General features: G+C 41.2%; 1 protein-coding gene across 1 annotated transcript; it reads right to left on the reverse strand.

Moving 5' to 3' along the window:
- Positions 1 to 598: 598 nt before the first annotated feature.
- vimr2 (vimentin-related 2) lies at positions 599 to 25,562 on the reverse strand. The gene is made up of 9 exons (XM_040016526.1): positions 24,112 to 25,562; positions 23,871 to 24,029; positions 23,560 to 23,679; positions 20,301 to 20,396; positions 15,712 to 15,840; positions 13,725 to 13,856; positions 9,201 to 9,311; positions 8,982 to 9,106; positions 599 to 2,792 (listed from the first exon to the last, which is right to left on the reverse strand). The coding sequence occupies exons 1-9, from the start codon at positions 24,343 to 24,345 to the stop codon at positions 2,750 to 2,752; spliced, it is 1,149 nt and encodes a 382-aa protein (XP_039872460.1). The 5' UTR covers positions 24,346 to 25,562; the 3' UTR covers positions 599 to 2,749.
- Between the last annotated feature and the right edge of the window lie 438 nt (positions 25,563 to 26,000).

A 26,000-nucleotide genomic window follows, 5' to 3' on the forward strand; every position in this document is an offset into this window, starting at 1 on the left:
ACACAGGATCTCTTGTCATGTTCCGATTATGTACCACATAAATCTGGAGAACGTAGGACCCTGGGAACACAGGACTGACTCATGTTAACGATAGACTGCATAAACATCCATTGATTTTGAGGCCTTAGTGCTGAAGTTCTGTTAGTCAGAAGTGACTGTGTTTGGATGAAAGGGTGCAGTGCTAGGTTATTAGCTAACGATAGCTAGCTTGCTTAGCAGGCAAAATAAACCATACAAGTGCAACACAGTCACAAATTATAGCAAATTAACTAAGAAAATGGTAAAGCTAAAAGAACACGACAGACTAAAAGTCAAACAAATTCTCCTTGGATGGTCTGTAACACAGAGAAAATGACATATTATGTTAAATAACTCCCTTAAAGTGGTGCTAACAGCACAAACATGGAAAAGTCCAGTTCAATTATTGTAATTAGTTCAGCTTTTTATCGAGGAACCATAACAACCAAACATGTGTTTAATAAAAACGTTATGTAATTGTCAATGTTAGTGCTGATGTAGTGACTTTAAAAGCAAACAAATGAAAATAAATAAATGCAAATAAAATACAAGTGTGAGTATTTTTCCTGTTTCTTAAGGACATGACTTTCAGATGATGGTCATCTGCTGTACATGTTTTTAGATGGTTATATCTTTATTTTTAGGATTGCCACTTTTTCTTTTGTTCTCCACTTATGCAATTTCCTCAAACTTTTTAGCACACATTGCACCGTCTCCTGAGAGATGCCAGTTTTTCAGCTAATAGGTCTTTGGAAATGCACACAAAAGTTGTCTTTTAGGTGTTTTCATGTGTAAATGACTTGTGAAGTAACTTAACTCGCTAATAATGACGATAGAACATCTGCACCAGATTTAAACTTAAATTAAAAACATAAAAGTGTATTTGTATTCACCCCAGCTCCACTTCATTAGACTAGCATCACTTGCTAATAGCATTAAGCATGCATGGAAGCATCGGTGATGAGAAGAACTAGTTCAGTTTAGAGTGATCGCCTTCTCTTCTATTTCTAGGCTTTTTTTCCCCAAGTTTAATTTCCAGATAACGTTCTGCTGTGGGATTCTTTTTCTATGAGTATTGTGTTTTCCTCTTTGATGTTTTTCACACAATGTTTGCACATGGAACTACTTTTCAATAAATTTTCCCCAAAGTCCCATTTTTTTACATCTGTCTTCCTGGCTCTACATTTCAGGAGGAAAATTACTCCATAATCACTAACGATGGTTGTTCTGTGTGAGGAAATGGGTAAGGATGTGTACAGCATCACTTTTCCTGTACATAGCAACAATGCACAAGACCAGGAAAGAGGGTGACTTTCCTAAAATACGGCATGTTAGGGTGTAGTTCCTGCTACATTTTTAATATGAGGAATATTTTGGAAGCACTGGGACGTTGTTAAGCTTTAAATATTAGAAAGAAAAAAAACCCTCCGTTTCCTATTCTCTGAGAAAACCCTTTCTGAGCCATCCATTCTTCATGTCGGGGCATTTAAAGAAGTCACCGATGCCACACAACCACTTCCCCAGTCACTGAGCTCAAGTTCATGGAGTGTGGCTAATCTTATCTGATCAGTTATTAGCAGCATTTTTCATCTTTGTGGCAGAGCTAACAAGCCTTTGAGATCCCTAATTGCTGGGAATGTGCAAATCTCACGTTAAGCATGAAGATGAATGGAAGAAGGTTCACTGAACATAAATCACTCTGCTCTACAGTATGGGAGAAAGTCTTAAGCCTGAGGATTCACAAGGGGTTCTCATGAACCAGGAGTTTTAACAAAAGAAATCACACAGCGTGGGTTGATCTCTCAAGCAACTAGTTTTATTCAATTTAAATCTAAAGAACATTTTGATGCTTGTGCAGAGGCAGCAACCAAAAATGATTTATCGCAGACGGCTTTAACATTGTGTAGAAAATAAGGAAAAGATTACTAGGGAATGTATTACCGAATGCTTATTTCCGAAACGACAGTAAATTGGGACACTGCTTTTGAAAGAAGCAATGATTAATCACACAGAGTTTTTCTTGTGGAAAGATCCAGGTGCTCATTTTGAAAGAGCTGCAGAAAAACAACTTCACGAACCATTTGAAAAGCAAACACAGCACGCTGGACTCTCGGCCGTCAAAACCAACTCAAATGTATGGCTGAAAAAGCAAAGGGAAGGCGAAACGCTTTTAGTTAAAGAAGAGAGAGCCGTCATTGTCTTTGTTAACAGTGACGGGGTCGCAGGTTAAGAGCCAGACAGAGGCTGAGTGATGGACGAGGTGATATCAGAGCGGGAATGACTCCGCGGAGCCGCACAGTTGAGGGTGTGTGTGTGTGTGTGTGTTTATCTGTGATTGCGTGTCAGTCTTGTTCAACAAAGAGGGGACAAAGCATTTATGAGTCATATCAGAGAGCTGGTAAAGATAAAACCCCACTTAACGAAATATCCCTTCCAGACGCTGCACGGATACACACTCATCCCACAGCCCCCACCAGTTTTAGACAGCTCCATCTTTCTTGGAGTATCAGGGTCATCTGCCAGAAACCTGTAATCAATGGCCCGGCTTACTGTAGGCCTCCAGACAGCATTAATCTGTCATACTAAGTTTACGTCTGCTCAAATTGCCGAATCGTTGCGTTAAGCTTCATCGAAGTGCAGAAATGGGGTCTGTTTTTACGCGTTTGTCTTTTGTCTGTGTTGGGGAGCACAACCACAGTCAGGACAGCCGATCTGACTGCTCAGGCTTAAGTCACAGGCTGCACAGTCTCTCCTCCTCTTCCTCCACTAGACTCCTGAACAACAGAAGCACATAAAAACACAACACACAGGTTATAACTCACAGAAGCAGGAACGGCATTCACTAATTAGTCATATATTGGCAGATCCAGAGTAGAACATTATTTTCTCAGTTGCTCAATTAGTTTGGACAAGCCAAATAAACAGCTCATCACTCATTTAATAACATGCTTAACTTCAATAAAAGCCTAAAAAGAGTTTACACAAATAAGCTAAGGTACTTCTTGTTTAAAATCGAACACCTAGCCATGCAGGCAGACTGTACAAGCGTTTGTGAAAGATCAAGCAGTTCAAATGAGCTCGCTAAACAGGAAGTTCCTTTTGCAACAAGTCAGTTTGTGAAATTTGTTCCTTTTAGATATTTCATCATCAACTACAAGTGACTGCAAAGCGGAGGACGTTAGGAAACACAGGCACTCAGACCAAAGTAGCTGACAAGAAAACAGAAGCAGGATCGTCAAGTGCTGAGGGGGCATGATGCACAAACGCCTTCACTGCTCTGCTGACTCAGTAACTGTAGAGCTCCAAACGTCCTCCATCACTAACATCAGCACACAAACTGCGCACCGGGAACTTTGTGTTATGCGTTTCCATGGCTGAGCAGCTGCTGTGGTGACCCAGGACTTTCACCCATCATTTTATGTTATTCTCATATAACATGACATATTACCGTCTTATAAAGCTGCCAGTTCCACAACTAGCATATAGAGTACCGTCAGAATTTGAAGTCATGGTTTTCTCCACTTGAATGGATTTAATGTGGATTTAAGTTGAACACTGTTTCACTTGTTTTTCATCTCTGAGGATAATATCGACTGCATTGACTGTATACACAAAAAGGGTGAAGTCAATGTGAGACAGGCAGAAGACAGGAAGACTGTTAGATGAGAGGAAAGTGGTTAGCATGATTAAAAACAGCCTAAGAACCACTAAAGCTCAAGCCTGCCATGAACTGGAAACTGCATTACTGTCTACAGTGATGTGAGTTTTAGATCATCATGAATTGAGAGGGTACCAAACCAGATTGAAGCCCATGCTCCAAAAATCAGCATCTTCAAGCTTGACTGAAATTAGCAGCTTCCCACAAGAACTAGCCAAAATCTTTCTGCAGGAAAAACATTTTTTCCTGCAGAAAGATTTTATGTTTAGACAAGGCAAATTTGGCCACAATGACAAGAGTCGTAGAAGTAAAGGCGAGACTTTCAAATCCAAGACTGCTGTGCCAACTGTCTGGCATGGTGGTGGTAGCATTAAGCTCTGGGGCTGTTTTCAACTTTACTTCAAATTAACAGCCAGACGGTTGACACAGTTGGATGTTCCAAGAGGAAAATGATCCCATTTACACATAAAAAGGTGTTTTAGAGCGGACAGAGCAGGCTAATATTAAGCCTCTGCTATGACCTGCCCAAAGCCTCAGCTTCAACCCTAAAGAAAAAAAAAATGTGTGGACTATGCTTAAAAGTCAAGCCTGTGCCAGGACACCAACCAATTTCAATGAACTCTATCAATTCTGCCAAGAAGCTTGCTGATGGCTACAAAAAGTATCTGTTTGAGGAGCAATTTGCTAAGGGACATTTAACCAAATATTAGTGAGCGTGTATGCATATATTTAAGCCTGTATGTATGATTCTGAAAAAATCCAAAATAAATTCCAATTCCATTTTAGTCATTGAAGATATATTTTGTACAATCATTCCACCCAAGCAAAGCAACAGTTCATAGAAACAACAGTTCATTAAAAGCCCATTATTGCAATGACAGTCATGGCCATGGACCAGTTCTCTGTAGCACTTTTCTATTGTACATAGGCATTTAAAGCCCTTTATACAACTTTACCCATTCACACAAGCACCTTTTCTATGCTTTTTCTACATAACTCCAACACAGGTGATGAGAGCAGAGAAACTGAAACAAAATAAGAAGCTCAAAAGGGGAAGAGGGGAGTCATTTGATATATCTGTAATATAAAAACGAAACCTCATAGTAAAGTAAATAAAGGATCTTGTCCTTAGATGAGCTACTTGTTGCTGCGTCATGGAGCAGCAGGAGCAGACCACAAAGAACAGTAGAGAGAATTACAGTGTAATATGGATCACATTAGCAGTAAGCAAAAGTAGGGAGCATCTGCCCAAACTGCTCTGAGGTGCTTTCGCAGGCGATAAGCCACCCAGTAACGGCAGCCCGGGGTCATTAGGGTCTTCTTTGCAGACAGTTTGCCACGGCACAGAGAGAATAAACAATCCCCATTTTCATTTCTTATTCATGGCTTTAATCACGGATGACAAAACATATAGTAAATGAAGAAAGGAAGGAAAGAAGTTGGCATCGCCCGTGTGTCTTTGGGACAGTCTGCTGGGTAATGAGAGGGAATTAAAACTGTGGCGAATTTGTAAATGTGTGTACGGAGTGGGTGGGGGGTGAACTGACATTAACAGGCTGGCATGGAGAAGAGCTGGCAGAGGCCCAGCACATAGTGCTGTCAGTGTGAGGTCCTCTTTGCCCATTCTAATGAGGTATTTTGAGGGTCTGAGCTCAGGCCTGCATTGGGGGCCCCCCTGGGGTCAGATGGTCAGATGCAGTTGGATGGGTGATGGAAGGACCAGGAGGAAGCCTGTGGCAGCGGGAAGGGATGGCTGAAGTGCGTCACTCCACATACCAGGATGGCAGATGGTTAAACAACCTCAATGAACAGAGGGGATGACATGAAACTTCTTCAAGGTCGCGCACAGGAAACCACAGCACATTTCCTGTGAACCCAGTTGGCCCGTGATGTCAGCCTTTTGTGTTCAGGAATATCTTATAATGGAAATCACGGATATCCAGGTGGCACTGTATGAGGCGCTTGACAATACTGGGCTTATACACCGGATCTTGTGGAAACACTCCTTGCATTACTCACAGTAGAGCTTTTAGAAAAAGATTTTGGGATATTGGTGGTTTTCTCATCTTTGAAGAATTCCAAATGGAAACAGAGCTTTGAGCTAATTTCAGTTTAATAAAATCGTCTCAAGGCCATTATGTGCTTTGCCCCGAACAGCTCATTTCTCCTGACATGTTTAAATATTATGTGGCACCCTTTTTGAGCATTGAGGCGGACATCTGTTTTCATTTTAGCCTCTACCACAGAGATGAGAATCCACTGTATGCCTCAGAGTCTGTAGATATTAACTGCAATCAGATATTACGGCAGCTGACTTTATGACTTCAGCACCTTTAACAGGGGATGACAAACTAATCACTGAAATCAAATGATGCGGTGTTTTTCTTGGAATATTTCTCCAGCAGACACGGCTGTCCTCTTGACTGACAGTCTCACTAACAATTAAACCAAGTCATCCCCAAAGTCTTCTCGTGTGTGTGGCATAGTGTGTGTGTGTGTAAAATTTTATTGGTCTCCCTTAAGAATAACAACCCGCAGCCCTGAAATGAGGATCGTGAAGGCACAGAGGTTTATATTCATGCAAGCTCTTCATTTTAAAATGTGCAAAAGAGGCGTGGATAAGCACTTGTACATTACAGTCCATCATAGTGCTTTAAGTTTTAAGGTTGAATTAAAGTACTGCTATAAAGTCAATATCTGAAATACATGATCTGCAAAACAAAGCAGAATACTGACCTTGTTATGATTGAAAATGCTTAAAATCAATTATGAATTAATTAATCATCAACTGCAATGCATTACAATTAATAAACTATTAAATTATTCGATTTTACCATAACCATTTGAACCATTTTATCAGTTTTATTATTACATTAGAGTCCAATAATAACTATCGAATATACAATGTAACAAGTTGCTTTATACGCATACAAAATTGCAACCATTTATATACGACTCCATTATAGACTGTATCCAACATTAATATATTGTCACGATGTGATGTGGTTGGTTTGTGGATTACTGTTGTAAAACCTTGAGTATTGAAACGAGAGAGTAAATCTGAGCATTATCACTTCATACTACAGGGAGTGCAGAATTATTAGGCAAATGAGTATTTTGTCCACATCATCCTCTTCATGCATGTTGTCTTACTCCAAGCTGTATAGGCTCGAAAGCCTACTACCAATTAAGCATATTAGGTGATGTGCATCTCTGTAATGAGAAGGGGTGTGGTCTAATGACATCAACACCCTATATCAGGTGTGCATAATTATTAGGCAACGTCCTTTCCTTTGGCAAAATGGGTCAAAAGAAGGACTTGACGGGCTCAGAAAAGTCAAAAATAGTGAGATATCTTGCAGAGGGATGCAGCAGTCTCAAAATTGCAAAGCTTCTGAAGCGTGATCATCGAACAATCAAGCGTTTCATTCAAAATAGTCAACAGGGTCGCAAGAAGCGTGTGGAAAAACCAAGGCTGCCAAAATAACTGCCCATGAACTGAGAAAAGTCAAGCGTGCAGCTGCCAAGATGCCACTTGCCACCAGTTTGGCCATATTTCAGAGCTGCAACATCACTGGAGTGCCCAAAAGCACAAGGTGTGCAATACTCAGAGACATGGCCAAGGTAAGAAAGGCTGAAAGACGACCACCACTGAACAAGACACACAAGCTGAAACGTCAAGACTGGGCCAAGAAATATCTCAAGACTGGTTTTTCTAAGGTTTTATGGACTGATGAAATGAGAGTGAGTCTTGATGGGCCAGATGGATGGGCCCGTGGCTGGATTGGTAAAGGGCAGAGAGCTCCAGTCCGACTCAGACGCCAGCAAGGTGGAGGTGGAGTACTGGTTTGGGCTGGTATCATCAAAGATGAGCTTGTGGGGCCTTTTTGGGTTGAGGATGGAGTCAAGCTCAACTCCCAGTCCTACTGCCAGTTTCTGGAAGACACCTTCTTCAAGCAGTGGTACAGGAAGAAGTCTGCATCCTTCAAGAAAAACATGATTTTCATGCAGGACAATGCTCCATCACACGCGTCCAAGTACTCCACAGCGTGGCTGGCAAGAAAGGGTATAAAAGAAGAAAAACTAATGACATGGCCTCCTTGTTCACCTGATCTGAACCCCATTGAGAACCTGTGGTCCATCATCAAATGTGAGATTTACAAGGAGGGAAAACAGTACACCTCTCTGAACAGTGTCTGGGAGGCTGTGGTTGCTGCTGCATGCAATGTTGATGGTGAACAGATCAAAACACTGACAGAATCCATGGATGGCAGGCTTTTGAGTGTCCTTGCAAAGAAAGGTGGCTATATTGGTCGCTGATTTGTTTTTGTTTTGTTTTTGAATGTCAGAAATGTATATTTGTGAATGTGGAGATGTTATATTGGTTTCACTGGTAAAAATAAATAATTGAAATGGGTATATATTTGTTTTTTGTTAAGTTGCCTAATAATTGTGCACAGTAATAGTCACCTGCACACACAGATATCCCCCTAAAATAGCTAAAACTAAAAACTACTTCCAAAAACATTCAGCTTTGATATTAATGAGTTTTTTGGGTTCATTGAGAACATGGTTGTTGTTCAATAATAAAATTATTCCTCAAAAATACAACTTGCCTAATAATTCTGCACTCCCTGTAGTAATGGATGCCTAGACTGCATCTATAATTCACCGTAATATAAAATGGGATTACAGAGATACAGTAAGGAGCTCAGACATCCAGAGGGAGCTCGGAGCTCTGATCACACCCTACAGCAGATCCAGAAATCTCTGGAGAGATTGTATATCTTGTCTAGACTGGGAGAGCCTTGGGATGCTAGAGAACTGGAATACGCTGCTGAGGAAAGGAACATCTGGAATACCCTTCTGAGGCTGCTACTGTAACCTCACTTACAGTCCTGTGAAAAACAAAGTACACTTCCTAATTCAACAGCACGTAGAACCATGTTATCATTCTCTGAATGTCCCTTTTCTCTTCTTTAAGTTATTGTTTCAGTTCACTGAGATTTGCAGGCATTCGTGTATCCACAGCTCTGTTAAGGTGTTTTTATATGACTTTTTTTTTTAGCCATTTCAGTCATGGGATCATTGTCCTGTTGCATGACTCAGTTTTAGCCAAGCTTTAGCTGTTAGATGAGCATTGCATGGCCGGACCCTGAGGTCAACCAAAACTTTTAATTTCTAGTTTTTAAGTTCTCTCTTCTATTATCACAATCCAAAACTGATTAGATTATCTAATTTTACTCACATTTTGAAACCAGAGTTGTCTGTTATTAAGTATAATTAAAAACATCAACCATCTGACCTGTAAGCAGCAATCTCCATGTCTCTGGCCATCTTCTGAGTGAGCAGAAACTTATAGTCTTCACACTGCTCCTTCATCTGTTCTTGGAAATTGGCCTTCTGACACTTCATTTCATCTATAGTCGCCTAATGTCACACACACACCCACACAGAGCAGCAGAGGATGAAGCTGAATGACAGAATATAGGTTTCAACTGCATTAATCATTCCCCTGTTATACCTCTAGATCAGCAATCTCATCCATGTATGCAGCCTTCTTCATTTCAACCTCGTCCTCCAATTCCTCGTTATGCTTCTCGAGCTCAGCAAGCTCCTTTTGTAGCTCTGAAATCTTCAGGAATAAAGAGAAGGAGTTATTCATTGAATATATATCTGCAAAATTGCTTGTATATTGAATTCTTTTGTTACCGATAATGTAATAATCCCACACCACCACATTTTAGAGCCCTCGTGCTCATGTTCAGTTCAAGAACAGCAGCTGAGGAGCACTTCAGTAAGACAACAAAGAGCTTCGACCTTTGGTAAATGGCAACCTTCTTATCAGCCTTAAACTGCATTTCACATTAAATGAAGACTGCTTTGAGGCCGAGTTACAAACTGAGAAAAACGTGGAGACATGGAAATGTGAAGAAATAGACATGTGGGGCATTTAAGCATTTTTAGAGATACAAATGGAAGGGGATTGTTTCGGCTGTGGTCTCACTTCTGAACTTCAGAAAAATTATCAACAAATGAGGCCAAGAACAAGAGCAGATGTTAGTCGTCAGCTTGTAGTTGTCAGATGGCCAGAAATAGGACTCAGATGAATGCTAATGTTTATCCATTGCTGCTAGATATTTAAAAATAAATCGATAGTTATAAACATGGCAGCCAACACCATAACAAGTTGAATGTTATGCATCAGTTGGATGATATGAGAGCGACCCGCCAGGCCAAGGAGCCACTGGCAAGTAAGGCATTCTCCAAATCATAGCATCTGACCTGGCTTGTTGTTTCATTATAGATAAATGTTTTTATTTTATTCGGGGTTGGGAGGGTCCTTGCTAATGACATTAGGAAACGTGAAAACATCAAAACCACTGACAGTTGATGTGAATACTACAATTTTTCTCTCAACAATGCGATCTTCTCCTGGAAAATGTCCTGTGGATGTTATTTTGAAACCTCGCATCCACCTAAAAATTGCCGCCAACCTTTACACACACAACCCATGTCTCCCATATCACCCCCTGATGGCAGCAACCTCCCTTAGTGGGACATAACGGTCTATTGAACCCCCAAAAAATGACAGAGAGCCAGGGACCTTTCCATGGCCTCCAAACTCCCCAGATCAAAATCTGGACCTGTGTTTATGCCCTGACCAATCAGAGCTGCTTTGGTGCTATGAGTCGAACCTACACAATATTATATGTAGTGGCCGATCAGTGTATATTAGATTGTCATGACATATTGAACAGACATTCATTGGTTCCAGATGGCGACTTCTGCAGAATTTGGTGATCCCCTGACAATTCTTCTAGCACCACTACAAAGTCGACGTTTTTAAGAGGAAATATCTGAGGATTTATTGGATAGACTGCCATGAAATTTGGTTCACACAATTATGACCCCCCTCAGGAGGAATTATAATTACTTCCTTAGCCTCCTGACTTGACATTAACTGGGCAAAATTTTGTATTTTAGTTAACAACTACATACCTCTGATTTAAAGCTACTCCCATCAGTCCCAGTGGCATTTTTTCATCATTACTAACTGAAAACATGGATTTAAACTGAGCTCTAACTACAACTGAAGTATGCAAATTAACCCAGCAAACACAGACAGAACAGGTTGCTTTACTTTCACCACAAACTAACTGAGGAGCATCCCTTCCCCCGCCGTGAGTAATTACAGCAATCACTGAAGTTCAACAATTAGCTGTCACAGCCAGATGGGGATCCAGGCAGTCCTGCTCGTCTTTCAGCCAGATCATGTGACCAGAAGACGACCCGATTACTACTCACAGGCTGATGGAGACTTCCCAAACTGTGTGACTCACTTACTCTCCTTGGCATGATAAGTGGAGCCTGGCCTTGTATGTATACGCGAGCGGTGGCGGATAAACCCATCAGAGCCTGTTCTATTATATACATTTGTGTGTCAGGCCTGATTTCACTGCAATCGGTTTGTTTGGCCATGTTGTCTCTCAGTGAGAAACCAGACCCGAGGCATCCATCACAGACGAAGAGGAAACAGAGCAGATCAGGCCGTGCTGTCCATCCGTCAGCCTGGACAGAGCAAAAAGTGAGGCTGAATATTAAAGAAAAGTAGATGATGTTGGGAGACTTGTGCGGAGGTTACAGAGGCTTGATGTTTATTTAAAGAGCTGAAAGGTAGAGCCACACTAATGAGAACCAAACCACCATGTTTGCTACAGATGTGGTTGGGTGCCAGCTGTGGTCAGACCACTGACGGATGCTAATAAGACCAGGGTGGACTATAAGAGGTGTTTTTACCTGAGTCACCATTTCCTGGTTTGTCTTTTCATTCACGTCTCACTTTGTTGTCTGTTTCCTTCAAAGTCTCTTTGCTCCCTTGGCACCTTTTAATTTATTTTTTGCTAGCAGGATGACAAATTAAGGTTCATTTCCTTTCCGCTCAGTGTGTGTGTGAGAAGTATAAAGACGCCTATGACACTGCAGGCGCTCTGAAAGACTGTACTTAATATAACTGAGGACACAGAGAGCAATAAATCCTGTGTGAGCTGCAGTCGAGCTCTTCACATCTCCTGCTGAAAACGTCCGCAGAGTAAACACTCTGGTCAGCAGGATCTCCCACACTGTTGCCCTGCTGTCACTCAGCCGCTCTCAACTCCCTTTGCCTGCTGTGGGAAACCATTCATTTTCACCATTACATCTGATTTAGGAGCTGATGACCGACACAGAGCCAGCTGATAGATGTTAAAACCCTTTTCTTTTTCAGTAAAGAGGTTGAAAATGCATTATGGGAAGATCACTATCAGCAGGCAGTAACTAAAGGACTTAAATGATGTGTAAAGCTCTGATCACCTCAAAAAAATATTTTCTCATTCGGCTGTTGCAATCAGCAGCCCTGCAGAGCGTTTTGATTTTATATTTCTCACAGGTGTGGAGGCAGAAGTCAAGTGAGTGTTGATTGTGGAGCTCAAAGCATTAAAAAATAATAATAATAATAATAATTTTCATGCCAAGAGTTACATGAGAAGATTTTATCACTCTCATAGAGTCATGAAGAAAGAGAAAAGTTTTTACAGGACTCTTTCACAGTACTCTTCAGTACATCTTTAGTGCTTCCATATCAGGAGGGTAAGTAGTAGCCAGGTGCGGCTAATCATATATTATTTAATTTTTGACCGTCACCAAATGTGACCGCCTCTATAAAGCAAAAGTTTGGGCAGTTTCCTGGTCTGGAGACAAACGTTGTGTTAACACAACCCTGGAATGTTCCCAGCAAATTCACTTCAAAGTCAGACTGTGAAATGCTCAAAGAAACTTCAAAAAGAAAGCCTGTTCACTCTGAAACAACATGGCAGCACCGTTTAGATTTGCAAAGATTCGTCTAAGCAAACCACAGATCTACTGAAAAAACGGACAGACAAAACCGAAGTGGAAATCTCCGAGGATAACCCACAGTTCCATATTTCACCTAAAACCAAACACGGCCTATCAGATGTCACTCTGAGAGGTGATCATTGGGGTTTTTTCTTCATCCACGTTGTGAGGACAACGTTCCTACAGCTCAAGCTTGGCTGAAACTATGTCACGCAACAGGACAATGATCCCAATCACACCAGCAAATCTACAACAGAGCTACACAGTTAAACTTCAACCCAATTAAAATGCTGTGGTGGGACCTGAAAAAAGCTGTACATAAACTAATTCATGCACATCTCAATAAACCAAAGCAACACTGAGGAGTTCCTCCACAGCAATGACGATGACACTGATATAGTCACTTAAAAAACAGTTACTTTTAGTCCACGTTGCTAAAGGTGGTTTGCAAATGTTGAACTTGGTACTTACTGTTTCACATGTTTTTGATATGAAAGCAGATCAGAGGTATATGTATAAAAAGGATAAAATTGACCCCTGTTTGCCATTGGCGTGTGTTGTGTCTGGTATGATTTCAGCCGGGAAAATATTAAACATGTCATATCTGCTCTCCTCACACTTGTTTACTTATGAAAAGAAGCAGGGGGGTGATTCTTGTTACACTTACTGTATGATGCTGGATGGTTTCCCTAACATGAGTTGTTTCAGGCCATGTCTTAGTGGCAAACAAAAGCATATGTTGAAGAACAATTCACTGCGTTATTTAATATATAACTCATTCATAAAGAATGTTAATCATAGTCTGGTTTCCAAATATATGTGGCCAAAACAAAGATATGAAACATAACAATCACATAATGTTATGCTCTATTACACTATAAACTGTAAATGATCTTTTGGCTTTAATTGTGACTGTTTGTTCCAGATATAAGTTGCTGTAGGCGTACATAAAATGGGTAAATCTTTTTTTTTTTTTTTCCCCTTTTTTGGATCAACTAGCTTCCTTTTCGTGCAAGAAGTTCGGAAGAACTTAAAAACTTGGCAAATGCAACCAAAACGCCCTGCCCTGATGTAAAGCTCAAGTTTGCTCCAAACAAACTATGCTAAGCGTATGTGCTTTGTGTAATTTGGCTCAACTAACTCTTTAAAGAAAGGGCAGGGGGAGAACACTCACCAGCATCTTTATCTCACCGACGTCCTTTATCTTTGTCAAGTCTTTGACCGTTGACCCTCCAGTTCCTCCCACTTCCACTTCCTTTCCGTCACCGCTGTGGACCACAGCAGAGGAGGCTGCACCGCACTCATACTGAAGAGACACAAGATGAGAAGTCAGTGCTGCTGGGATCTTTTTGAGTAATTAAGTGCACTTTGGCAGGGGGAGCAATCAGAGTCTCTCATACTAGCTCTCCTTGCGTACACCAGTTTCATGATTAGCCAAATCATGAGGGCGCACAGGTGTGTAGGAGTCCGCCAGCAATCACCATTACTGCTCACAACCAATAGCAATCATTTTAGCGTCGAGACAATCGCGTCTCGTAATCGAGGCCAGGCACAGACAGGACGGTGTCCAGCTGGCGAGGCAAGAGCCTGAGTGGGAGGGAGAGAGTAAATAGATGGCGTTTTAAAGAACAAGACACACACGTAGACAGGCAGATATCCCTTAGTCATGTCTCAAAATTAAATGCACACAAACACCAGTGTCCACTTCAGTGCAGCTAAGGAGCCTGGGAAGGCGGCCTGCAGTCTGATTGCAGCCCTGACCTCTGAACCAGGCAGACATCCTCACCTCAGAGAGGGTCAGACCCACCGGAGCTACAGTCTGACCCCAGTGCAGGACCTCGGTGCTGCAAGACACACACACACACACACACACACACAGGTGGACAAAGACATTCTGTTCGGGTCCAGAACAGCACCTCTGATTTCCAAGTTCTTCCCCAATGTTGTGTTAAGAGGTAAAGAAAACAAGTGGGAGCCTCGTTGTGCGATTTGTGAAAGCTGAGAGGGACAGAGGGAGGGTGGTGCGGTGAGAATATTGGAGTTAATCGTAAAGAGGATGAGGAACTGGTCACTGGAGAGAGTGTCAGAAGTGAAAGTACTCGGATCTCTTATTTAAATAGAAGCAGTTCAAGAATAATGAAATAATCCACAGGAAGTGAACGACCTGCACCAATATATAAACCGCAGAAGGTACTTAGAAGTATTAAAAAACAACCCAGTAACACAACCTTATTGTTCACATTACTCCGTTCCATGGCATGGTCCGGCCAATACACACAGTGAGATTGTAACACATTACTTTATCCTGTCACGAAATCACTCAGCACAGGTTGGCTGGCGAGCTGGAGAGCATATCATCAAGTGAAATTAAAACCACACAAGATCGATTTCTGTTGGAAGCGTTTGTGCCCCGTTTAGGATGCATGGCCAAAAAAATAATAATAATAATGACAACTGTTTAGTTTTCTGAGATCATGAGATCATAAAACGCTCAAGCAGCTGTGATGTGTGTTTCCATGTGTGCTCACCGGTGGCTCTGCAAACCTTTTGTGGCATATCCCAGATATGAAGAAAAAGGGCTTGTTCCCATTCACTCGACAAGTTTTAAAGGAACAAGGTTTAACTTTTGTGAAACTCGGTCAACACGATAGCATTAACAAACTCATTTATTATGTTTTTAGTTCATTCAACAAAACTTGCTTTTGTAGTATAGCCTCAAAATGCAGTGACTGTATGACCCACAGTTTGAGAGCCACTGAAAGATCGCAACCGATGTCCGTCTGAATCCAGCCTGTGAAGCCACGAATGCTTATTTATCATATTTTCACATGCTTTTTTTTTCCCCATCTAATGAGACCCACTTTGTTATATTTCTCACAATGATTTTTTAACAGCTGGAGAATTAGCAGCTGTTAACAGTGGTGTACATACGTTATTTTCTTGTTTGTTTGTTATTATATGCCTCCGTAATGTATTGAACACATGTTTTTCCCTGTAAACCACCATTATGTTCATTTCTGACTCCGTGTTTTCATTTTGGGGCTCTACACATGATTCACAGTTAATAACTGGGCCTTAGCGCAGGCCCTCGGATCGTCCGGTGCATGGTATTGGTGCGGTTCTCTGTGGGTTTTGTGTGTTATGTACTCTGTGTGTTGTACCTGGAGTGCCTCAGCCAGTTGGCAGTAGTACTTTTTTACATCCAAAGCCGGAGCAATGTCAGGGCTGCCAAATGTAATCACTGCTGCCCGGGTGATCCCTTCGTTGGGCTCCAGCATATCCTCCACTGTCTGCTCATACACGAAACACATACAAATACACAAGAATGTAACAACACACATTTATTTATTACACTGTTCTTAATGTCAGTTTTAATAGACTTGCACTTTACTTTACTTCTTTATAATGCAGCTACTAATATTTCCTAATACATCCACAATCATCATCTATGAATTCTCTCTTTCTTTGTCTGGCAGCTATATTTTTCCCACATCCTTCTCCCAGCATCCCCAGTATCTCTTCTTCATACGTGTCCAAATCAACTCTGTCTCAACTTTTGTCCTTTGACTGAGAGGTGGTCTGAGCTTTTAGGATATCTAAGATGAAACATGAACAAGCACAGGTTTTATATTGATCATGCAAAGGACAAAGAAGCAGCCTCATCTAACTTCACAATGATTTTGAGGTATGACAGGTCATTTTGGGAGGTACAGTTGTATGAAATTTAGACTACTGCAACATTACACTTAGATCTATTTGTTTTTAGTGAACGCAATATTAATGAACATTGTGTACAAATACATATTTTCTAAAACATTTTTTAAGCAAGGAAAATTTCAACTAATTCAAACTTCTGGAAAAAACGAACCAAAACAACAGTGGTGGCAACAAGCTTCCATAAACCCTTTGATATTAAGAATCTTATTTGCAGGAGTGCCCTGGTAATAAGTAATAACTTAACATGTTGTTCCAGTGGCAGGAGAAATCAGATCTCAAAGAAAATCCACACAAGGGTGCGGAGAACATGTGAACTGAAGCTTCCCCAGGTTTGAACAGGGGCGCTACAAAGAGGGGGCCAGAGGGGGCACTGGCCACCCCCCAAAATTTGCTGACCCCACCTGGCAAGACTGTCCTGTGTTGGTAATAATTTTAAATAAATGTGAACACGAGAGAGGACGAATCATTAAAGTATGGTTGGGACTTAAAGTCAAGCAGTTAAAAGTCAAGTTAAAAAAGATGATCATGGATTTCAAACTCTTACTTGGTTCTCATATTTACTTTCAGTGATATCAACTTTAATAACAGGAAATCAACTGGACATGTAATTCTTTTCTTCCTCTCTTCTTTGCCATATTTTTCAAGTAACCTGTTTGAAAACAGCATAATAAAACTGGAAATTCTGGTTTTGCTGTGCCACCCCAGTGTTTTCAGTGACCCCCATATGACCACCAACATGGGAAAATTCCGGAGGAGTCCTGGGTTTGAACCCAAGTGTAATATTTTATCCCAGCTGTAAGATCACATAGTCACAGCACAATGTACTGCAGTGTATTTTTCTGCGTTGGATTAATTTTCTGCTAGAAAATAAACATTTTTCACTAAATCCTGTTTTAAAACAGGTGTGCTGCTATAAATGTGTTTGTTATAATTTTGCAGATCACCAGTTTACATATTTTATGTGTTTAAACCAGGGGTGTGCATGCAATTATTTTTCCCAACGGAGCCACGTGAGAAAGTAGGATTATTATGGAAGTGAATGCAAATAAGCTGAACTTATATCAGTTTCATCTCTCTATAAGCTTATTGATGGCGCTCTTCTCAACAGCCCCAGCAGTAGAGAGCTACTATCTCTGTCTAAAAGTAAGTCCCTGTCATTGTCCATTTACCTGTATGACTGATTTAATGTGGTTTGATTCTATAAGACCCTGCAAAACCAAAGTGTTCTTGCAAGAAGTGCACACTAGGGCAGACACCTAATTTTATATAGAAACATGTTAAAAGTCTAAAATGATTAGAAATACAGGAGTAATGTGATTACTTGTATAGATGGATGGTCAATATGACCTTATGTTTGCTACAATTACACCAAACCACCAATGCTCTGACTTCTTGCATTACATTTTAAAATTGAGCCTTGTCTTTATTGATGAAAATGTGTCAGCATTATTAATTAGTACACATATGTATGTTTATTATATCCATAGATGCCTAGTGTATTTCAGATATAGCTCACCCCTACAACAGTAAAAGAAAAAACTGAGGAACAAGTGTGTTGTGCAGTAAAAGTATACTCAGGTAAATTTTCTGTCTGCTACAAACACACAGAGACCAAAGGCCTCAACATGCATGTCTGCAGCCTCACATCAGTTACAAAGAAAATGAACTGCTACAGAGCTGCAGTGGCAGACTAACATTTTTCTCCTCTTCCCTGCACCTACATAACGACATGGCTGCCGATTTGTCAGGGGGATGTGGGGTATCTGGAAGTGCCGATAATAACAACAGTTAATAAAACAAAGGGAACTTCTGTTTTCATTTGGTATTCAGCCGCATTTCCCGGACGGGGAGTTATCGAGCGTGTCCCAGAGGGAGTGTGTTAAATGCCGCGCGGTCCGGCTTTGCAGAGGAAAAACACAGAGTGATGGAGCTGCTCCTGCTTCAGCTGCCTCCCTCTCTCTCTCTGCCTGCAGCCTCTAGATCTGATACCGGGGTGCGCCTGTCATCTCCTGGTGAGGTGGAGAAAATTGTAGAAGGTGCAGAGGGCTGGGGGTGTGTGTGGATATGTACAGAATATGGCTGCAAGCATGTGCTTTTTTTAAAAGGAGTAGTTGAAAAATTTGTTTGAGTGCAGAGAAGCTACTTAATACATTTTATTTTGTGGGGCATGTTCAAGAGTTAGAAGATAAAATGACAATCTGATACTAGCACAAAATCCTTTATAAACCAGTGAATTCTTACACTGATGTTTCAGCAAGTGAGCTTCGGCAGAAAGCAGATTTTGTCAGCTTCAATCTCCTGTTTCCACTTGTTATGCTTAACAACCCCAGAGTTGGTTGTTCTTTCATATTTACCATGCAGATATGAAAATATGGGCATATTTTTTTATTATTCTCAGATCTGACCTCGACCTGATTGAAACGCTATGGTGAAACCTTTGCAGTTTTATAAAGAAGAGTGGGCCAAAATTCCTCCACAACGATGTGAGAGACTGATAAAATCACACAGAAAACAATTACTTTAAGTTTGTTGTTGCTAAAGCTCCTGAAGCGCTAAGTGTACTCGGTTCTACACAGGACTCCAGTAAAAACTCTCTTTTTCACATGACTACGTTTTTGGACAATAACATGCTTTTTTTGTGATTTTATATTTGTGTATTAAATTGGTTGTAATTCGTCAAAAGTTTTTGCAATATTTTGGTTTTAACTGAAAGTCTGCAATTCAATCACATCCTGTTTGTTTGCTGTAAAATGCCCAGAACAGTGGGAAGGTGTTCCTGCATCTTCGATCAATGAGGAATCTGCAGGTTGGTGCCTATTACTGTTTTTATCTCACTGAGACTTTTTACCTCGATAAATAAACTAAATATAAAAGTTACTCTGCCAAACACTGACTGCAGCTTTTACCTTGAGACAGAAATGTTTGATCTGCCTCAAAAATGAATTTATACCATTCAGGAGAGGGATGTTTTTGATACATTACAGGTCAAGAAGTAAACAGCTTAAATACAGACAATCAATTTTTGGCACATTCACATATCAATCAACACATCCCTGTTTTATTCTCATGCCTGTGATCTGTTCATGGTGCAGATGCAAAGTGGCAGTCGGTGCTCTACAGAAAATTTAAATCTTACATGTGACTCATTGTAAAGTTTTTAAATCAGGTATTTGATCTATGTGTTCTTGCATTATGTTTTTGGAAAATATTTTTGCAAAGCACTCAATTTATGCTGTTCAAACTTTGCATGAGGATACTGTGGATCTACTAACAGTTTAGTGCATACTATACCGATTAGTTTGCAGTATTGTGGTGAAGTTTACAGTAACTGATGCCATGTTGGACTCATACAGAGCAGGCTGTGGTGTTCATGGACAATGTGAAGTTACATCAAAGATAGCAAACACCAAGTTATATTTAAAGGCAATTCAGCATTTATATTTAAATGCTGATCGGATTCAGTCACTGAATTATAACTTTTATACTAGGTTTATAATGTCTATGTGTTGGAAAATGAGGAATATAGTTCATGAAATATCTGCTTATATCTTGTTGAATTCAGCTGGGTAAATCGACAAAAAACAGCGAGTACCAGAGTAGCAGCTGATCACTTGATGACTTATTTCAAGTGATTGTTTTCAACAGCCCATCTTTAAGTTCCACCACCACTTAAACAAATCCCACTTTAACCCCTGAGGTAAAATTTAAAAAAAAAAAGTGTAACAGTCCAAAAACACCTTCCTTCCCATTAAAAGACTAGTAACGACTGCATTTAGTACAAAGCCCTTAAAAAATGTGATTTTATGAATCTGGAATTGAATGCTCTGCTCATATTTTTCTGTTGTTGTGGCCGTTTCTGGTTACAACTCTTCAGCAAGGTGACCAAGGTCGCGAGGAGCTGCGTTTGTCAACACAGATCTGGGCATTCCTCCAACACTCCTGTCTGACCTAAGTGCTACATTTTGAGCCATTTCTGTGACTATAAACTGTTCCCGTTTCATCAGCCTGCAGCTACAAACTCCCTTTCTCTCACCGTCCTGTGCAGGGTCTCCATGCTGGCCAGCTGCTCCTCGTAGATAGTCACTTGCTCCCTCAGAGCCAAACACTCTGCTGTCACAGCATCCACTTCCTGTTAAAAGAAAGTAAAGTTAACAGAGAAGTTGAACTTAATTTCTGGAAGTGTCTGAGGAGTGCTCTGCAGTTTGCAAACTAAATCAAACCACAGGTGGAAAAAACATGAAGTTGTTTCCACCCTGAAGACCAATTTTGAGAACCATCAGCACCAGCCACTCTGTCACTGAACAGCAACTACACGCCGCAATGCAGAGGAAAAGGGAGGAGGAGGAGGAGGAAGATGAGAAGGAGGCTAACTAGACACAAAAGCCTTGTCACCCAATCTATTTGCCGGCAGGGGTTCTGAATTCGTCTGCTCTTTTTAAAGAACTGGATTAATTGGTGTTGAATGCAATTACTGTTTGTGCCTGCTTTTACATTTAGGTACAGGAAGAGAGAGTTTGGTGGTAAAGTTGTGGATTCCTGCTGTGAGGGTGGCAGGGTCAGTGATGTACTGCAGCAGATTAAACAGACTGGCTGCTGCTGCTGCTGGACTCTCTGAGCTGGAGAAAAAACCTGTTGTAGTTTGTGTAGTTGCTCCATAATTTTCACACACAGTCACAGATTTCTTATACTCAAGTTGCCATTTCCAGCTCCATAGTTTAATTCTTGGATTCTACTAGGGTAGCTTTGCATGATTCACTGTTCAAAATAAGCCGTTTCTGTTTATGTAGCAATTTTAGCTCCAACTGACTTTCTCAACCTGGAAATAATGTACAACAGACAATAAGGAAAAGCATGTTGGGTCAAATTTAAGTGTCTTACACATGTTTGTTGACATGATAGCGTCACACAGCTGTTGCAAATTTGTCAGCTTTACTGGATTGGATTGAGATCTGGGAATATGTAGACCATTTAAGTACAATGGATTCATTAACATGTTTAAGAAGCCAGTTATTGATGGGTTGAGCTTTGTGACGTGGTTTGTTATCAAATACAAAACTCATGTAGCATTTCAAAGATGCTCACGTTAAAATATTCCCTACACCATCACCATCAGCCTGAACCAACAGGATGGGTCCACACTTTCATTTGGTTTACAACAAATCAGACCCTACGATCCAAAAGTTGGAGCAGAACTTGAGACTCATCGGACCAGGGAAAGTTTTCCAACCTTATATAGCCCAATTTTGGTGAGCCTGTGTGAATTGTAGCCTCCATATCCTGTTTTAGCTGACAGGAGTGATACCCAGTGTGCTTTTCTTCTGCTGTTGCCCATCTGCTTCACGATTTGATGTGTTGTGCCTTCAGAGATGCTTTTCTGTATACCTTGCTTTTAACCAGTGGTTATTTGAGTTACTGCTGCATTCCTGCTACCCCAAAGCATCTAGGCCAGTCCCTTCAGATCTCTGATGTCAACAAGGCATTTTCTCCCAGAGAAACGCTGCTCATTGGATATATTTTTTTGTACTACTCTCTGTAAACCCTAAGCATGGTTCCTAGATCAGACGAGGCCATCTGACACCAACAACCAGGAAAAATTCAGTCATTTAAATTTGATTCCCGTTTCCCATTTGAACTGCAGAAGAGTTGGAGCTTTAAGTCTTCACCATGAGTGGTGCCTTGTCACATGTATTATTGTTGACATGTTTAATATAAAAATATTCTTAAGTGCTCTCCATTTATCTGTTTATTTTTATCCCAATGAGGATTAAAACCAGCTGAAATTCTGACCAAAAGAAAGTCTTCTAATGTAATTCTGACCTTGTTTTTACCTTTAAATGAATCTAAACTCCATATATGCTAAATTAATTCATCCACTCAGACTCACTCTGTTTTTCTGTAGCCACAGAAAATCAAAATGAGGAGGTGAAACGTGCAATCCTTGATGATGGAGTAGGATAGAAACCACACAAAAGCCAGCGGTATGCTCTAAAACAAACCAAATGTGGCTTTTTGACGTTATGCTGACAAAGATGCAGCTTGTTGTGGGCCGATCTGTGTAGTATTCACTCTTCTCCTCCGCATCTCTGCTCTTCCTCTACCTCCCTGCCGATTTCCCACCAAGTCTTGTCACCCTGCAGCTGCTTCCAATTCAGAACTGCAGGACAGAGCCAGCAGGAACATTACGGCACCATATCACAGCCTGCGTTACATCTGCGAGGCACAAATGAAAGCCTCCCTCGCATCTGGCCTGGTTCTGGAAAGGAAACGATGGGCTCTGGCATGTGCGAGGGAAGAAAAGTTTGGTGGCTCAGGTTGCAGTGGGCCACCAGCCCAGACTGTGTGACTGCTGGTGATCAAAACCCACTGGGCAGCACTACAGAGGAGCAGCTGTGCCAGGTGTCAGCTGGATGGAGTGGGAAGTGAAGATGCTTGACAGCCCTGCCATCTAGTGCTCAAAGTATATTATCGCAACACGGTCAGATCAGAGAGAAAACGCTTCGGTTCATACTCAAGTTTTAAGTAAGAGATTTAATACTAATATATTTAAGTAGACACAGCCACCAAACTTATTTAAAGGGCAGTTTTATACATTATAAACTTTACTGCTTGAGGTTTCACTTTTGCAAAATGTAATTTTAGTATACACTGGCCTCTGTTTTATGAGTTTTGATCAACAGTAGTAAATTCAGTTAAGAGTTGAGCTCTAACTAAATAATTTTACTTCAAGTGAAATTGTAGCCTTGACAGACTAGATGACACGACCCTGTGGGGAATCCTGACGTTTGTGTTTGGGCCTATGATCACCATCCATCCTTTTTTTTTTGCGTCTTGCGTGGTCGGTGACATGGGGGCAGCAGTCAAAGCAGAGGCCAGCTCTTCTTGGGGGACACCGATGCATCAAGCTACGAAACGTGATCTCTCCGGTGTGTCCTGGGTCTTCCTCAGGGTCTCCTCCTCATCTAGGAGGCCTCTTGGTCTGATGCTCAATCCACAGCCGACTCCCTTCGATCATCAACCATCCATTAATATAACCACTCAAATAAGGACGTTGTTATTTGAGTGGTTATATTAATGGATGGTTGACTCTGATGTGCTCTCTTAGCTTTTTGGAACTGAACCTACTGTTATAACCAAATCTTCAAATAAATCTATAGTCCTTAAAAAGAAAAAAAGCTCAGATTATTCTTTATTTGTCGAGCAGAGCAGAGTTCCCTCCTGACCATTTTTCTGAAGCAGCAATGGGATTTCCATGCATACCAACAGAATACTTGCCAAATACCAAATACAATTACCTCAGCCACATCTTGTTGTTCCTGCCAGACGAAGATCCTCTGCTGCGACGCCTTCTCATAGTCTTTCTTCAGGAGCTTGAGCTCTTTCTGCAGCTCCTGTGTGTCATTCAGAATCTCATCCTGTGGTGAGAAACAGCCAGACACTGATGGATCTTGACAAGGTTGTAAATCAGACCTGCCCACAATTATGCAAAGTGTGATCCGGCTGATGTCATGACGTGAGACGTGCTTGCGGACTGATATGAGAAAACCTCATTTAGGCATGCCATCGCACGGAGAGACATGCAGCAGACACACCCAACAGCACATACCCTCTGCTTGCCCAGTCTTTCCACCACAGCGTCCAGGCTGTGGTCGGGCACCGCCACAGTGGAGGTGATGCTGGAAGAGGCCTGGCGATTGTTCAGCTCTTCCTCCAACTCAGTGATCTGACATTCAAGAGACTCATTGTCGTCCTCAAAACAACGAGCCTAAAGGGCGCAGGTTTAAATAGCGTGAGGTATACACAGAAGAAACCAGCAGAGAGGCAGCAGTTACAGTGTTTGTCCTCACCAGCTCAATCAGCCTGACCAGGCGGTCATTGAGGGCAGCAATGACGGTGCGGTCCTGGACAAACTGGTCCAGACCTTCTTTGTTCTGAGCCCTGGCAGCTGCAAAGTCTAGCTTATCACAGTTGCACTCATCAACAGCAGCAGCCCTGAGAAAAGGCACAAAGCACCAAAGACTCGACTCAATATTTTTAAAGGTTTTAGAGAAATAAACTAAACACATACAGAGAGGCTTCATCAAGTTTATCCCTGCTCATTTTCTTCCATTTCATTTTATTTTGTAAGGCTGAAATGTTGCTAATTTTGTGATTTTTGGTTCTCTTTTGTTGGTGTTTCTTTCATTTTTCTGTGTTGTATGTAATGTCATATATTGCTCTCACTTCATATATGAGATGTTTTTCGTGGGCATCCAAACAAGGCATTTATCCAGACTGAATATACTTCACTGTAAACATGACATCATGGAGTTATTGGTTCAGTTTGTCCGTTTCTTAGCAGGTTTACTCATAATTCTGGATTTGCATGATACATTTAAGAGAGGTCAGGCTTCGAGGTGCTCATGTTTGGGAGTCAGTCTGGATCTGGATGCAGGAATTCATGGAAGGATTCTTCACTGTTCTTCACCAACACAGGGTAACAGTCAACTCTTAAAAAAATGATGATAAGGAACACCAACTTCTATCTATATCACAAACCAATCTCTTGATTCTGGATAAAGGGACTCCGCTCATGCATGGTGCGAAGGGAATTTTCAGTCTTGGCAGAGGTATGTAGTCTCTGCTCTTGTGCTTGAAATGCTCGACTGCGTTTGACGTCACAGCAAATAAAGATTGCACCCTGTGATGGCGTCTGTGCGCAGAAGACATTTTTCACTACCAGTTGTTGGTACCTCAGTGCTGATTACTTTACCTACCTATTATGCATTGATTGCTGTATGTAGACATGCATTTTAGGTTGTTAAGCACATTTTGACACATCAGTGTTTTGGGTATTTTCAAATTTGTCTCAGACCACAAACATCTGAAGTTATAATTGTTGACGAGATTACAGTTTACAGCTTAATTAATATTACCTAGAGACAGGTTCAAGTCATACCCAGATGTCAGATTTTAGCCCATATACATTTTCTCTCGTCAAAATGTCATCTTATATCTCATTTTTACTATATCTACTGTTCTAACTTCTAACTTATTTTATTTCAGAGTGTTATTAGACCATATTACAGGACTTTTTTTTCCAAAAATTTCAAATTTTTATGTTGCAAATTAAGGTCAATGAAGTTAACACATTGCACTAGTTTTAGGTGAAAATGAATATGATGAATATGGCTCCTCCCTTCGTTACGCTGAGATAGAACTTGGGCTTCTAGGGGCTTCCCACAATGCACCGAGTATTTCTTCTTCACTCACCTTTTTCCCCCCAATTACTATTCATTTACACACCACTCTGCATTTAAAAATGGCCTATATTTGTATAGCGCTTTTCTAGTCCCTAAGGACCCCAAAGCGCTTTACATATCCAGTCATCCACCCATCCACACACTGGTGATGGCAGCTACATTGTAGCCACAGCCACCCTGGGGCGCACTGACAGAGGCGAGGCTGCCGGACACTGGCGCCACCGGGCCCTCTGACCACCACCAGTAGGCAACGGGTGAAGTGTCTTGCCCAAGGACACAACGACCGAGACTGTCCGAGGCTGGGATCGAATCAGCAACCTTCCAATTACAAGGCAAACTTCCAACTCTTGAGCCACGATCGCCACAATTTATTTTGTTTCGCCTTCCTCCCCTCACCCCCAACTAGTTGCAGCTAATGATTGAGCTCTCTGAGCCTGAATTTCAACGTACATGTCATACATCGTTTTTGTATTTAACTTCATTCTTAAGGACTA

This window comes from Simochromis diagramma, unplaced genomic scaffold (genome assembly GCF_900408965.1).
Source record: "Simochromis diagramma unplaced genomic scaffold, fSimDia1.1 OVJJ01000685.1, whole genome shotgun sequence".
NCBI lineage: Eukaryota > Metazoa > Chordata > Actinopteri > Cichliformes > Cichlidae > Simochromis > Simochromis diagramma.

Coding starts and splice junctions, on each gene's coding strand:
- vimr2 (XM_040016526.1), bottom strand. CDS start 24,345: ATGAAGCCTCTCTGTATGTGTTTAGTTTATTTCTCTAAAACCTTTAAA. Junction 20,397..23,559: donor AACAACAAGATGTGGCTGAG/GTAATTGTATTT, acceptor TTCTTTTAACAG/GAAGTGGATGCTGTGACAGC. Junction 15,841..20,300: donor TGGAGACCCTGCACAGGACG/GTGAGAGAAAGG, acceptor GTGTATGAGCAG/ACAGTGGAGGATATGCTGGA.